We start from the raw sequence: 15,081 nt of genomic DNA on the forward strand, positions 1-15,081 counted from the left end.
CTGACTACTTCACAATTTGAAATTGATGAATACGGCAAGGATCTTTTAAAATTGATACTGCATGGATATATTTTGCGCACCTGGTGAATCTTTACCCATTTTCATATTGGTCATATTTATAAATAAATCTGGCTACATGTGTACAGCTGATGCTCATCAAAGGCCATTGTCATACTTTTTAAAGCATGAACGTTCGCATCATCCTATATAAGCTGTAAAACAGCACAGCACAGTTAAGGTCAATGAGTCAATTAAGCAAACAATATCTGCAATTGATTCAGTAATCTGAATGAAATACAACTGAGTGGAAAAGAAGAAAAACAGCATTTGCTGGATCAGAAAGGGTGCTAAACCCCCATTTTATTAACGCACGCGCGCACACTCCACACTTCATCTTCAAGCGATGCCCTTCATTTGTTAATAGAGAAATCTATTCTCACCTGGTGACATAAATTGCACTTAACTCACCACACTACTCAAACTAGTACATGCCATATTATTTTTTTCTATGATATAAAAAACGTTTGTGCCAAAACAGTATTGTTCAATTATGTATACAAGTAGGATGTCAAGGGAAGAGGTTTTTTTTTAATGCAAAATTTTACAATCACAAGGCTTCAGACACTGAAATGTCTACAAGGAACTATATGGAAAATATAATTCATCTGGTTGCATACATTATAGACACTGAACATACAAACATAAAGCATACAAGTAAATCCAAATAAGAACACGAGACCTTTTTTTTTTTTTTTAATTTTACACATCTATTATAGCAATTATTACAACAAAAACCTGTCAAAAATAAATTTGTTTGAAAAAAAACTTGTAGGCTATTATTGCTTATTTTACTTTATGTACATTTTTAACGTGCTTTTTCAGGTGTCCAGACTGTGTAAAGTGTTTGGGGCAATGTGGGCAAGAATGTGGTTTCTCCCCTGTATGGATATATTTGTGTCTTTTCAGGTTGTTGTAGTCCAAAAATCCTTTCCCACAATATGGGCACCAGTGTCTTTTCTCCCCATTGTGCCACCTCAGATGCACATTTAGCTCTACTTTCCTTGTAAACTTTTTTTCACATAGATGGCAGTGGAATGGTTTCTCCCCTGTATGTATTCGTGTGTGGTCCTCCACATCTCGCTTTGTGAAGAATGTCTTGTTGCAGATCTGACAGGCAAATGGCTTGATTTTCCCATGTACCATCTGGACATGTTTGGTGAGGCCAAAACCATAGACAAAACCCTTCCCACACTGCTGGCAGACGTGGATGCGACCATTGCGATGCACTCTGCCATGTCGTTTGAGGCCCTTGGAGTCAGGGAAGCTCTTCCCGCAGAGTGTACACGAGAACGGTCTGTGACCGGTGTGGAGACTGACATGGCTCTCCAGAGCAGCACTGCTACTAAGAATGCGACCACATTCCCCACACTGGTTCTTGAGCAGCCGCTCACCAATGACCGCGACGGTCTGCAGTGCTGATACAACCGCCGGGTCTTTGACATGTGTCAGGTGGTGAGAAAGACTTTGGGGAGAAACTGCCGAATGATTCTGAGATCTTGGCATGCTTGTCCCTCTCTGGAAAAGTGAGGACCTCGTTTCTCTTAATGAGGCTGCTTCTCTCGCTCGAGTCCACACAAGTTGAGAGGTACAAGCGTTAACCGTTTCATCGCTAGTATAATGGTTTATTACTTCATCAAGTTTCTTTAATTTGGTTTGCTTAATTTTGTCTACAGTCTTAGCCTTTGCTGCTTTGGCTAATTTCTTTGCATTTTGTATCTTTACATTATTTCCTGAAACAGCACAAGTTTGATTTAATCTAGATTTCTTCGCAGTACTTCCTCTAGTATTACTTGAACGTGCATTATTTTTAGCCAATTTAGGGCACTCGGCGGGGCAAGTTTGGGATTTTCTTTTTATCTGTTTGGACGTATGCTCTTCTTGAGGAAAGTTGCAACTCCTGAGAGAGTCATAATAAGGTGTTTTAGGGCCGGGAACAATTTTAATTAAATTGGACTTATTTGTACTGACAGGTGGTAATTGCGAGTTTTTGGGACAAGCATAATCTGTAGTTAGTCTTGTCCTTGGAGGAGGAGGAGCAGGAGAATAGGGAGACGTTTTTTTATGGGCCCGATCCCGAGGACAATTTGATTGGGTATTTTTAAGACTAGCATTTTCCTTAGCAGAGCCAAATCTCGTACGACTCCCAGGTGGGCATTTAGTCATTAGAGGGGTGGTACTATCTTTTGTTGTACTTGACCTTAGACACACAGTAGTGGCTTTTAACTTGTTTGGGCATTCCTCCTCTTTAACTGTACTGGACTTTTCAGTGATCACAGCAGGGAGTGTTGTTTGTGTTTGTTTATCTTTAGTTAAACCTGACCCAGGAGTCAGATTAAAATCTCCCGACTTTTCAGAAACAGCATTATTGGTACATGGATTGGACGTACAACCACTCAGCGGGGATAACTTTGTCATGTCATGTATAAGGGGATTTTCAGAGTTTATTGGAACGCGTTCATTAGTATCTGCCATTTTTAGACTGTCGGACTGTAATGAATGTTTTGAGTTTACACGCGTAATGTTAACTTCTGTGTGTGGCAGTGGGAGGATTAAAGCACTGTCTGTAGAGTTTTCTAAAGATGGACTATATTTCCTTACAACTGGGTTCAGGAGGCTAACAGAAGCAGGCTCAAATGCAGTCCTACTTTCAGGTGAACTGATATCTGCACTCTGTTGTTTCCTGAGAATTACTTGGGAAAACTCCGTTTCTTCTAGCGGCTCTGTGGGACACAAGGGACTGGCTTCATTGGTACAAACAGGTACGGGCTCATTGGTAGTTTCTGGTTCAAAAGTACTAACATTCTCTACTCTAAGTTTCTTGGGGCTTTCAGAGGTATGCTGATTGTTTTGTGGTTCCAGAGTTGGTTTTGTCCCTTTGAGGTGACACCGGAGACGTGCAACAATGGATTTTTTCTGTGCCTCTCTGCTGCCGTCGGTATTGGTCCCTTCACACGTGTGTTGGGTATGTGTAGACTCATTTGTTAACACCTACAACAAAAGGAAAAACAGCATTTTATGCAGGTTTTCTATCACTGAGAAACACAATTAATCAATCACAGCATTATCAGTAATGATTTAGTTTTAAGTAAGCAACGAATGAGTCGCTGATAGTGTAGTGGTACACAGCGTGGGATCGGTTCCCGCTCAGTGACGGTGTCTGTGTGTGCCCTGCGACTGGCTGGCGACCAGTTCAGGGTGTAGTCTGCCTTTCGCCCATAGTCAGCCATGGGAAAGGCTCCAGCAACCTCCCTGTATAGGATAAGCGCTGGCAAAGAATTTCATGACTGATTTGTTGTGTCGCGCAATTCTTACACCAGTAACCCACCGCATCACACAGTTATTACATCAGTCGCACCATATACTTTGTCGTAAAATGCCACAGAAGAACAGCAGTGTGGTGGAAGTATACCCATGTGGATAGAGTGGAGCCAGTTTGTGAGTGTGTTTGTTTTTGTTTTTTTGAAACATGACTGTTAAATAGCTAAATATCGTAGCTGCGGATGACAAAATGCTTCAAAAGTCCAAACTGACACTCTGACACAGAGCACTTCAAGCACCAATACTTTTGAGTAAATCTTGTGGAATTGTGATTAGGGCTGAAACGGGTCCTCGAGTAATTCAAGTACCTCGGTTAAAAAAAAAAATGCTCAAGGCATTTTTTTCTGCCTCAAGTAACTGCTTATTTCCGTGTTTGCTGTCAGGACTAAGTCGTTAAGCTAACTGCAGCAACAATTGTTCATGTGAAACATGACAGTAACACACCGCCAACGGGGTGTGACCACCAACTTCAAAATAAACCTCATCTGACCAAATCATATAAATTTATGGACGTCAACGCTTTTATTTTGAATTTGTTCCCGGCAGGGTGTCGCGGATAACGGCTGACTTGACTTGTCTTCCAATCTGTGTTTGGAGCATTTATTGCTGTCACATACTGTTGCTAACAATGACAACACAATGTTGTCCTGAAACAATGTTCAATTGCTAATTAAGGGTGCTAAAAAAAAACAAAAAAAAAAAAAACCTTAATTACACTGACATTGTTTACTACAACGCCTGTTGCCAGCGTTTAGCGCTAGAAGCGTTCAACTTAAAACTTACATGACTCAGGACACTTTGTTGCTGACAGCCTGACACAGTTGCTGTTCCAAATGATCATTTTTAATAAATCAGGCTTACTAAAGTGTGTTTCTTTCAGCTGACAAAATCGTGGTCCGTCAGACCAAAATCTAAGGGCAGAGATTTATCTAAATTCTCACAAATGTTTCGAGAGAGGAAAAAAGTGTGCTGCTATGCACTGTTTGAATTTAAGTCTAAAATGTTGATTATCAAAAAATGAAAAACCAGTTGGCCGTTCTTTATTAAGTGCAAATGTGGGTATTTTTGTCTTGTGTATCTTTAATCACACATGCACACACTATTTTTTTGCCGAACACTGTACCAAAATATTCAATAGGTGCAGCCCTAAAAACCTTTTGATGACCAGATAGTTAGTCATTTACCAGTCAATATTGCCTAAACAGACAGGAAGCAATTTTGTTTACAAAATAAAAATTAAAAAATACATAAAGGAAAGAGTGATTCTAACTGTGTAAAACGGTGGTGTTGAATGTGATGCAGTGGAAAATTTGGGTGCACCTAACTTTTGTGCTGCTGCACCAAACAAAAAAAAGTTGGGTGCACCAGTGCAAAAAGTTAGTCTAGAGCACCGTTTCAACATACCGTGAATGTGTGGAAGGTGAGGGTGTGGTGCATGATTATGGCATTGTGGAAGGGAAGTCTCCACAACGTGTCACATTACCTACTTAATTCAATGCACTTAAACATAGAAAACCTAAAACATTTTATGTTAAAGACGTATAAAATAAAAAAATGACCAACGTGGCAGGACTGTGCAACAATAAATCAGAGAGAAAAAAAGAGAAATATGTGTTTGTTGGTGTTTCGTTATCATGAATTTTTTCATGTAGCAATAAATTTAGCAAACATTTTTTTCCCCAAATCGCGCATCTCTATTTCTGTTATACTTTTTATTTCAGTTTTTGTGTGTGTGTGTAAATCATTCTCCTGAAGCTGTTAAATAGGGTGTATGTACTGTGTAAACTTAACTTGCCTGTACTACAATGATGACAATAACGGAATAATTTCGCTTCAAGTGTTATTACTGTTGTTAAATGAGGACACTGCACTGTGTAAGTGAGGAGCAGGACGGATTGTGTTCGGACATGGATGAATGACTGATTCCAAAGCCATTTGGATGCTCAACAGTTTTCTTTACTGTCATTTCTTGTTGACAGCTCAGGCCCCTATCAAACGACACAAAATGGTCCATGGACTATTCTAAGGATGTGAAAACATGTATTAATTTTTTAAATATTCCTCATTAGGGGTGGGCGATATATACCGTCATCGATATCATCAATCTTGCTTTCACGGTGTGCAATTTTACATTATCGAGTATTAATAAAACGAGTCAGTCGATGGCCGCAAGATTTGAGGAATTGCTGAAATCCTCATTCGGGAAATCAGTGTGCATTGACGGCAGAGGAGGAGAAAGTGATCATCATTCGCCGAATCAGCAGGCAGGACCCAGTCACGTCAGTATGTTTGCACTGCAGCCGAGCTATGTTTCAAATATGGAGGAGTGTCCAGCGAGGAATAATAGCAAGGCTCAAGTCCACGTCGTCCGTAATCTGTAATGATTTTTTTTAAATCGGATGTGATGACATTAATATATGCATATTTGAATGGACTTTTATTTTGACATGCAACATCAGATTTGGAGGAAATTGTTTTGGTGGGCATTTGGGGTGGTTTAGTGTCCTCCAGAACTGGTCTGGTGTCACAATAACTCAAGGATAATTTTTAATCATTTTTTTAAAGTAAGGCCTGAAGACAGTGAAATCTGCATATTTCAGGGGACTTTTATTTTGAAATGCAACATCAGATTTGCATGGGATTGCTTTTGGTGGACAGCTGGTGTGGTTTAGTGTCCTCCAGAACTGGTCTGGTATCACGATAGCTAGAGGATCATTTTTAATGATTTTTTTTTATAAATCAGGCCTGATGACAGTAAAATATGTATATTTCAGGGGACTGTTGTCTGACAGGCAACATCAGATTTGGATGGGATCGCTTTTGGTGAACATCTGCGGTGATCTAGTGTCCCTCAGGAATGGTCTGGTGTTGCAATACCAATTGGATTAGTTTTAATAATAATTTTTAAAAAAGTATACCTGCAGATATATATCCATATTTTAAATAGTTTTTTTAAATGCAGCTCAAGATTCAAATTAACCATTCTACATTCTCTCAGAAGTGGACTAACTGCGTTTTAACAGAGAGCTCATTTAGTACAGTACAATTATTTCGAACCCGAAGCATTGACGTCCAGTTCAGCGTAATCACATGCTTTCATTCTGAAGGGGGCTTTCGCCGCTCGTCTGTGACCCGTTACCGTAATGCCTGGTGTGAAGGAAATTAGGGGCGGCTGGCTTGACTTGGATTTTTCGAGTTGAGGCTGGCTTGACTGCAGTAAATGGTTTGGGGTTGACAAGAATGACGTTGGTGGGAGTAACATTATTGTGCCAAATCGGTCACCGTGAGGAGTTCCACCACGAGCCATATCGATTACGAGGAAAACTTGGCGACCGCCCAAGCACGCTAAACAAAAGCTTGGTAAACACACACACACACACACTCAGAAAACAGTCGCCGAGTTGAGCCGACAAACAAACGCACACACGCACACAATTCTATAGCGAGCAAGTCAAACATGACAGCCTGGACTTTCGGTTAACATTCAGTTTACACGCTTGTTGTCCGCATCATTCATAATTAGCCTGTATTCATAAGGCATGTTGCGCAAACTACGACGGCTTATTAGTGTGACGCCAGGATACACCCAACCATGAATAAAGTCACAAGTCTACATATCACAGTGATGAATGAGTGGGAAAATGCACTTTTCGGTAAGTTGCAGTTTTGCTCTTCAACTTTATTCTGAATACGGTGGCCAATGTACGAGAATGGGTGTTGTCATGACGACGTCCTTTTTTTCTCTCTCTCGCCCAAATCATCCATCCCTATTTCCACACATTACTTTAAGAGGGACGTTCATGCAGCAACCTGTTAGTGTACTGTCCTGCACTGACAATTTCAGAATGTCCTATTTTGTGAACAAATTCATGTAAATTACTTATTTTTTCCAATAAAATCCAATGAATTGGTTTATCAAAAAACATAATCGACAGATTAATAGATTATTAAAACAATTGCTAGTTGCAGCCCTACTTTTGAGATGAAATATATATTAGCCTCAGAAAATGTTTTTTCTCATCTTAAGTGTGGTGACTCCTGCATTACCTTTTGGCCATCTTGGATCACAGGTGACACTGCCAACTGTGCAAGGAACTGCGTTTTGGTCAATTGTAAATGAGGATCCGCTTTGTCCTTGGTGATGGAGGTTAATTGTAAAGGGGTAGAATAGTCATTTGGTGAAGCACATATCTGCACTGGATTGTTGATAATTTCCTCATCCAGAGTATAACAAATCTTTCGTGCTTGGTCTTCAGCTGAAAACTTGTCCTTTGCAAAGTCCATTGTTGATTTCTCCAAGACTGGTTCGGTCTCACTGGATGGTGTACTTGGTGACAAAGAAGTCTCTGGTTCCCCTCCCAAAATGGTGTATGCTGAGGCCTTCTCTGATATCGAAGAGGCATTTACAGTTTCAGGAACAAAAGTTTCTTTTAATTTCAGACACAAGCTGGTTGATAATGCAGACACTTCTGATGGACAGACTTTTGGTTTTGATGGCTGGTCATTGACCACAGATGAGATCCTGTCGGGTGGGACAACTTCAGATTCATTTCCATGAGAAAGCAGCTGTGAAACCAAAATTGATTTGGTGGACAATGGCAGCGTATTTAGTCTGATTGATGGGTCTAATGGAAAACAGTTGATCGTTACACTCTTAGTTGACAACGCATCTGTTTGTTTCTCAGGAGTTCTTTGTAGATTTTCAAAAACGCTCCTGTCCTGCGACGAACACTCCGGTTGCGGGATTGACAATGTGGATAAGGTAAATGGTATCTGTACAGTCGGCAGCGCTGTTTGGTTTTCACCTTCAGTCATTTGCACACACAAGCTTGGGTGCTGTGAGGATGGCAGAGTTACATCGGGTTCGACTGAGTTCTGCTTGGTAGGTGCAACTAGTGTCTCAGACACTTGTGGATGATTTGCTACAACAGCTGTAGCTCTGGGAACTATTATTTTTATTTGTGTGTGTGGTATTTGGCCTGTTTGTTCTGTTGTGCCAGACAAGACAAGGGGAGCAGCCGTTGTGAACGTAGGATCAGTTTCCCTTTGAGAAAGTTCAGAAGACGATGTTTTACACTTATTGTGGTCAGTAGCAACTGTTGACACAATAGCTGAAATGTGGTTTGGGGACAGTGGGGCAATTGTATGTTGTGGAGGAGCGGATGGTGATTCAGACAGAACAAAAATATTATTTGGGACAGGGTCTGAGACTATAAGTGCCTCTAATGGTGCTGCCAATATACTTGGAGCACGGAGAGAGCACTGCTCAAGTACTTCGCTTGTTGTGGCAGTCAACGGCGATGTACAAGTAATAATGTCAGACGTAACACTACATTGTTGTTGTTGGAGCAACGTAGGAATTCTAATGTGGGCCTGAGAATTTCTGGATTCTGTTGTGTAAGTGACAAACAGTGTCTTGTTTGGTAAGACCTCTTCCGCAGTTGCATTTTCATGGGGGGAGGTTGACTGATCCATTGCTTCAACGAGTAGCATCGCATCCTGAAGCGTTACAGAGGTGCTACGTTCCCTGAGCTGAAGCGACGGTGCTTGTGGTGACAAAGCTGTTAGGCTGTTGAATAACTTTGATGCAGATGGAATGTCACTGCTTGGGGTATGAATCTCCATTTCTTCCATTTCCACGCAGGGATGTTGAAAATCCGAATATAAACCTGTTTGTGACAAACAGAACGCTGAAACAATCAGAGGTGTACAGTTATGGTCCTCCGTGTCTTCTGGTGCCCTGCTTGTTATCTTTTGCATTGATGGTGAAACAATAGTAACAGCTTCTTCTGGTTGATCTGAGGAGACTTCTACAACCCAATATGAAGATGTGCCCTCCTCGCAAAAAGAAGGTTCTAAGGTATTACTCACTTCATGTATTGTATCATCAGCACCACTTGTAGGTAACACACGTGTTTTCATTTGGGTCTCTTGAAGGCTCTTGACTTTTGAGGGCTGTTCTCTCTCTTTTCTGTTTTTGCTGACTGGCCCTTCAGTTTCACACGTGGTTTTATCTTCTTCCATCAAGATACATTGAATTTGTACTCCGTGCAGTTGTTTTTCCAGCAGTCTTGGCTGAACTTTCTGCTCCTCTAACCCTAACCCCAACGGAACATCTGACAACTCCAACTGTTCTTGGAAGGCTGTTCCTGGACTAGCAAATTCTTCAGTCACCAATTTGGCTAAAATTTGACCAGCCCTGGCTTCCACTTCCGTGTTATTGCTTATTGTACTAGTTGACTTTAGATTATTGACTGGCTCTATTGACCGATTCTGTGCCTCATTATGATCCTGTTCCAAACTGGGGTAAACTGTGGCCACTTGGGTCTCGTGCTTTTTTCCATACTCTCCATTTAAACATTGCCGGTCAATCTCAGAGCCGTCGGTTTCATTTCCACAAGCAGAGGTTGGTCGTGAATCTAAGAAAAGTGAGGGGGAAATAATAATAGGGGATTAAAGTTAACCCCAACGTTTTCTACGCAGTTCTGATGGTCAAAGCACAGTATTATGATTAATACTGCGTTTGTGGAACATGAATTAACCAGCAAAATCACCCGTTGTTATCCTTAGGGGTGGCCATTTTGCCACTTGCTGTGGAATGAAAATGACATCACAGTTGCTCAGGGCTCAGGTAACGACCAATCACGGCTCACCTGTTTTCTGAGTTTGGTTATGTGACGTCTGCAAGCTGATCTGTAATTGGTCGTTACCTGAGTATTGAGCAACTGTGATTTTTTCATTTTCATTTACCAACAAGTGGCTGCCCTCTGAGGTGGACAAAAGCCGGTGGATTTTACTACTTAACTCATATTCCACAAATGCAATATTAATCAGAATACTGTATTTAAATTATTGGGAGTGCATAGAACATATTGTGAGGAACATTTGGGGGTTGACATCCTCTTTAAGATTGGCACAAACATTTAGAATTTGTGAATTTATCATTTATAAATGTGTGTCAAGATTTTAATCCAGTTCTAACTTCTTACCTGAAACTGCACACAATATGTTCCTGCTGATTACAGTGCATTTCAAATCCTTTAAAATAGAGACAAAAAAGAAGCATAAGACTCAATAATAATAATTAACTGAACACAAAATAAAGACAGAGATGCTGAAAACTTAAAAGTATAGCCAGAATACAAATTAGTGACAGGTAAAAAATAAATAAAAAATAAATTAAAAAAACATGTTAAAATAAATTCCTGCTGTGTGTTTTGGGCCTCTTTCGGGTAGTGTGATGATATGTTTTAAGAAAGTGGTGATCTGTATTAACATAACTTGTTTTTCAGAGATTAGGAAGAATTTATGACTGTGGGAATTGATTCATTTGAGGTCTGTATGTGTTACGACAGAATTTGTGTGTGACCATTACTTGAGGGTAAACTGACCAAGCTTCTCACCCTATCTCAAAGGGAGAGCTCAGACATGCTGCGGAGGAAATACATTTCGGCCGCTTGCATCTGGGATGTTGTTCTTTCGGTCACGACCCACAGCTCGTCACTATAGGTGAGGGTAGGAACGTAAATCGACCGGTAAATGGAGCGCTTGGCCTTTCGGCTCAGCTCCTTCACCGTGACAGACTGATACAGAGTCCGCGGACATCACAGCAGATGCTGCCTGTCGATCTCCTGCTCCATCCTACCCTCGATCTTAAACAAGACCCCAAGATACTTGAACTCCTCTACTTGGGGCAAGATCTTATCGATGACCTGGAGAGTGCACGCCACCGTTTTTAATACTGAGGACAATGGTCTCACCTTTATTTGTACACCACATCTCCATCCGGAGGTGTTAGTGCATAGTATCATTTTATTGTAAGACTTGCACCGAGTCAACTGGTCATTTATTTGAACGGAGTTACGCCGCTCGCTCGCTGGACGCGAGTATGGTGCACGGCTGCCGGGCCCGTATGCATGCTCCGTTGGATTAGATGCTTTTTCTTAGTTGGTTTAGTGGCTTCTTCGTTGGTTTCACTTCTTCGTGTTTGGAGGCGGCTGCGCACTGCCTACATCACGCACCATGCAGCGATTGGGTTTGTTTTTAAAAAAATATAATATCGAAGGAACTTTCTATTGGTATCGATCACCTGTCAATCGCAATACATATTGATATTGAATAGCCCATTTGTAGCTAGCTAACTGTAGTGGTCTACGTCAGCTTCTTCCCAGACAGCATAAACAGATGGACCAAAATTCAGTCACAAAACAACCAAATTGAAAGTAATTTGAGACTGAGTCCGATGACGCTAACATAATTGGAAACAGGGAAAAGCAATAAACCAAAAACTAAACTAAACCAACACTTGAATTCTTCGTCACCTTACAACGTCATCTCTTACCTCAGACACTGCCTGTATTTTTTTTCTTTAGAATGTGAACCTGCTTACTTGAATGTAATTTCTGGTGGTTAAGTATTTTACTACTCTCGTTCTTTCAGATAAAGTGTTTCAAGAGTCAGAGAAAAAGGCACAAAACACACCCATAAGTAATCTTTTGATGCTGGATGAAATGAGATGCATTGAAAAGAGGCTCAGTGTTGCCTTGTGTGGCATCCAGATATATGATGACAGTTTCAAACTCCAAGCATTTTATGAACTCTGGAGCATCTTTCAGAACTTAAACTCAAGTTTTACAATTTTGGGCCATAAATATCTATTTCCGTATTTGACATTTTAATATTGCTAGCAGAAGTCATACGCACCTCGTGGGTTCGACGTGAAACCGTCAGCTTTGAATGTGCATCCTTTGTAGTGTCATAGTCGTGGTCCTTCAGCGGGGTGTACACCAAGTACTCTTTATCACATTGTTTGTTTTGTTCATCTATGCTTTGCTCCACTGGTTGCACTTCCAGCAAACGATAGCCTTGAAGAAGGTCTGCAAATGAATATGCAAAGTCAAATTAACATCCCAAAATACTATACTAATACTAATTTACTATATGCAATGTTGTGCATGTCCATTACTGAGACCAATAGGTGTCTCGATACACTGCCTATGATACAATACATTCATGATATGTACTACAGTACTAAAATTAGTATGTGATTCACTCTGATTACGATACAATACGACTCACTGCATGTAAGATGTAATACAACTAAATAACACTGACATGATTTGATGCAAGACAGGATATGATGCAATACAAAGAACAGTGAAGTTGGTCCTGTGTAAACAGCTTTCTTTATTTTTTTTTTAGTAACCTCTGTTATGGGAGGTTCTCATGAAGTGTGGTCTAGGATTGTGACATGAGAGCTAAAAAATAAACCTGTTTAAAACCAGGTCAAAATGATATAAACTTTAATACAATTACTGGTGTACTGTATAGAGCAGGGGTAGGGAACTCCGGTTCCTTGAGAGCCATAATCCTGCCTGTTTTGGATCTCTCCCTACTACAACACACCAGACTCAAATGATCAGGATCGTTTCAGACTTCTACCGAGCATGCTGATAAGCTGATCATTTGAAGACATTGAAAAATATTCAGCTTGATAGCAGTGCCGTCATGACGTCATAAAGCGTTTCCAATGGAAGAGGGGCTGGCAAGCGATTTACTGCTATTTCGGCGGTATGAGGACAATGGAGGAAGCCTTGATAAATAAAGTGCATTTACTGTATTAACATTAGGGGGCGATATACATAGTCATCGATATCCTTGTCAATCTTTCTTTCACGATGTGCAATTTGACATTATCGAGCACAGGAGGAAAGGAGAACAAGTCAGTCGATAGCCGCAAAGTATGAGGAAATGCTGAAATCCTCACTCAGCAAATGAGTGAGCATTGACGGCAGAGGACACAAAAATATGAAGTTCAACACAGGACGTTTTAACACAGTTTTTGGTGAATGTAATGGCAACCCCACTAAAAAAAAAAAAAAGTTTATGTGCGCCCGTGTGTATAATGTGGCTCTTTGCAGGAAGACTTTAAAAATTGTGGCTCTAGTAGTATTTCTCTGGGGAATTTTCACATTATTTCTGTCTCTAAGGCAAGAATGTCACAGTGTGTGGACTGTGGAGCACAGTACCAATAAGTCTCGGAGAAGCGCTACATGAACATTTCATCGGTAAGAATGCGATTATAAATTTTCTCTTATATGGTATATATATCCGAGTACTACTCAAAGATTTGTCTGCATCATGTTGTCAGAACCATCAACAACGACATGAAAGCAAAGCCGATAAGGGAAAAAATGCTCTCCGTGAGTGACGATTCACAATACTGAGATAATATACTCTGAATTTTTTATGCAATTAGTGAAGTTTGTTCTTTGAGAGGCTCTCGTTACGACATATGGGAATAGTGTTTACAGGAGAGAAAAAACGGAAATCAGTAACGGTGGCAACGTAAGATGGCTGCCCTCTTGCTACCGGAAGAGCAATTGCATAATTTACAGTACAACCACACACAGACACACAAAATAACTGAGGGAAAATCGTGATAGCTGCTGTAACAATGTGTGCATACTTTAAGAGTTAAGGTTCGCAAAGATGCGTTCGCGTGGACTTTCACATATTTATGACGTAATTCGAGGGTATTATCACAAGGGTTGCCTCCTATGACACGCGGCAAGAAGTGCAAATCTACTGAGATCGTTGGACGGATGAATGTAGCACTTAAGTCTAATAAAATACGTCTTCACTCTTCACGCATAACTTTGAGAAACATAGTACCAATTAAGATTATACTTTAAGAATCACAAAAGCTGCAAAACTCACCACACTGATCGGCTATATCACGCATCTTCGGGCGGACACTTTGGCTGGACTCGGTGATTGCCTGGGTTTTCGCTTTCGCATCCTCCATTTGTCTCCATGTTGTTTTGAGGGCCTCGTTCTCCGTCTTCACCTTTGACAATTCAGCCTTTAATTCGTCAACCACACTTTCAAAAAGTTTGGTAGTTTCTGCGATTGTACTCTTCACTACACTCTCCATAAAGGAGGTGAACTTGGTTTGAAAAGCATCCGTTGACATCGTATTATGTTATTCTTTATCTTGAGTTACGAATTACAAGTCTACTTTTACGGCATTTACAAGGCTAGTCGATATCTAGCGTGACGGCCGTCGTCAAAATCAAACATGGCCTCCCGCATTGTACCCGGTTGTTGTGCAGAAGCCCGTGCGATGAGCGAACTGCGAAATGTGTGACGCAGGTCTACTGCTGTCGTCTCTGAGGCCCAATCCCAATACCTACACTTGGTACCCTTCGGTCTTCGCTGAAGTGCACACATGGTCGATATGCACGAAGGGTTCGATTGCGCAGGTTACAAGTGTACAAGAATTGCAGAATCGGGACAAGCGGTGACGTCATCGATGTATGTAGGCACGGGTTGTTTAATCCATTTTTCTGTTTAAAATTATATTAAAACTTCGGTAAATTAGTATTTAGGTAAAACTCGGGCTCGGTCTTCCAGTCGATGGAAGCTATGGCTCCATTATTTGGACTTTTCGCAGCTCCTGGACGATATGTGGCGCATGCGAAAAGGTTTCTAAGTACGGCAACTACACTAAAACAAAATACATAGGTACAGTAACGAGGAGACTTTAACATTTTGCTTGCAATCAAACATTTAGATATGATAAAATTAACTGTAAAAATTCCCTTTTTCGGCACAGGTGCATGAATTCCATCGTATGTTGTCAGTTTACCTCGATTTTGGTCAAATCCCCAATGGATTGTGGGTAATATAGTTCGTCTTGGG

At 40.8% G+C, this 15,081-nt stretch overlaps 1 protein-coding gene across 1 annotated transcript; it reads right to left on the reverse strand.

The window, feature by feature from the left end:
• Positions 1–326: 326 nt before the first annotated feature.
• Positions 327–14,714, reverse strand: LOC147145603 (uncharacterized). Its single transcript, XM_086033746.1, has 5 exons — positions 14,098–14,714; positions 12,082–12,254; positions 10,368–10,416; positions 7,426–9,797; positions 327–3,048 (listed from the first exon to the last, which is right to left on the reverse strand). The coding sequence occupies exons 1-5, from the start codon at positions 14,351–14,353 to the stop codon at positions 844–846; spliced, it is 5,055 nt and encodes a 1,684-aa protein (XP_085889872.1). The 5' UTR covers positions 14,354–14,714; the 3' UTR covers positions 327–843.
• Positions 14,715–15,081: the final 367 nt, after the last annotated feature.

Source organism: Filicampus tigris, chromosome 6 (assembly GCF_054856515.1).
Source record: "Filicampus tigris isolate MCC_2025a chromosome 6, RoL_Ftig_1.0, whole genome shotgun sequence".
Taxonomy (NCBI): domain Eukaryota; kingdom Metazoa; phylum Chordata; class Actinopteri; order Syngnathiformes; family Syngnathidae; genus Filicampus; species Filicampus tigris.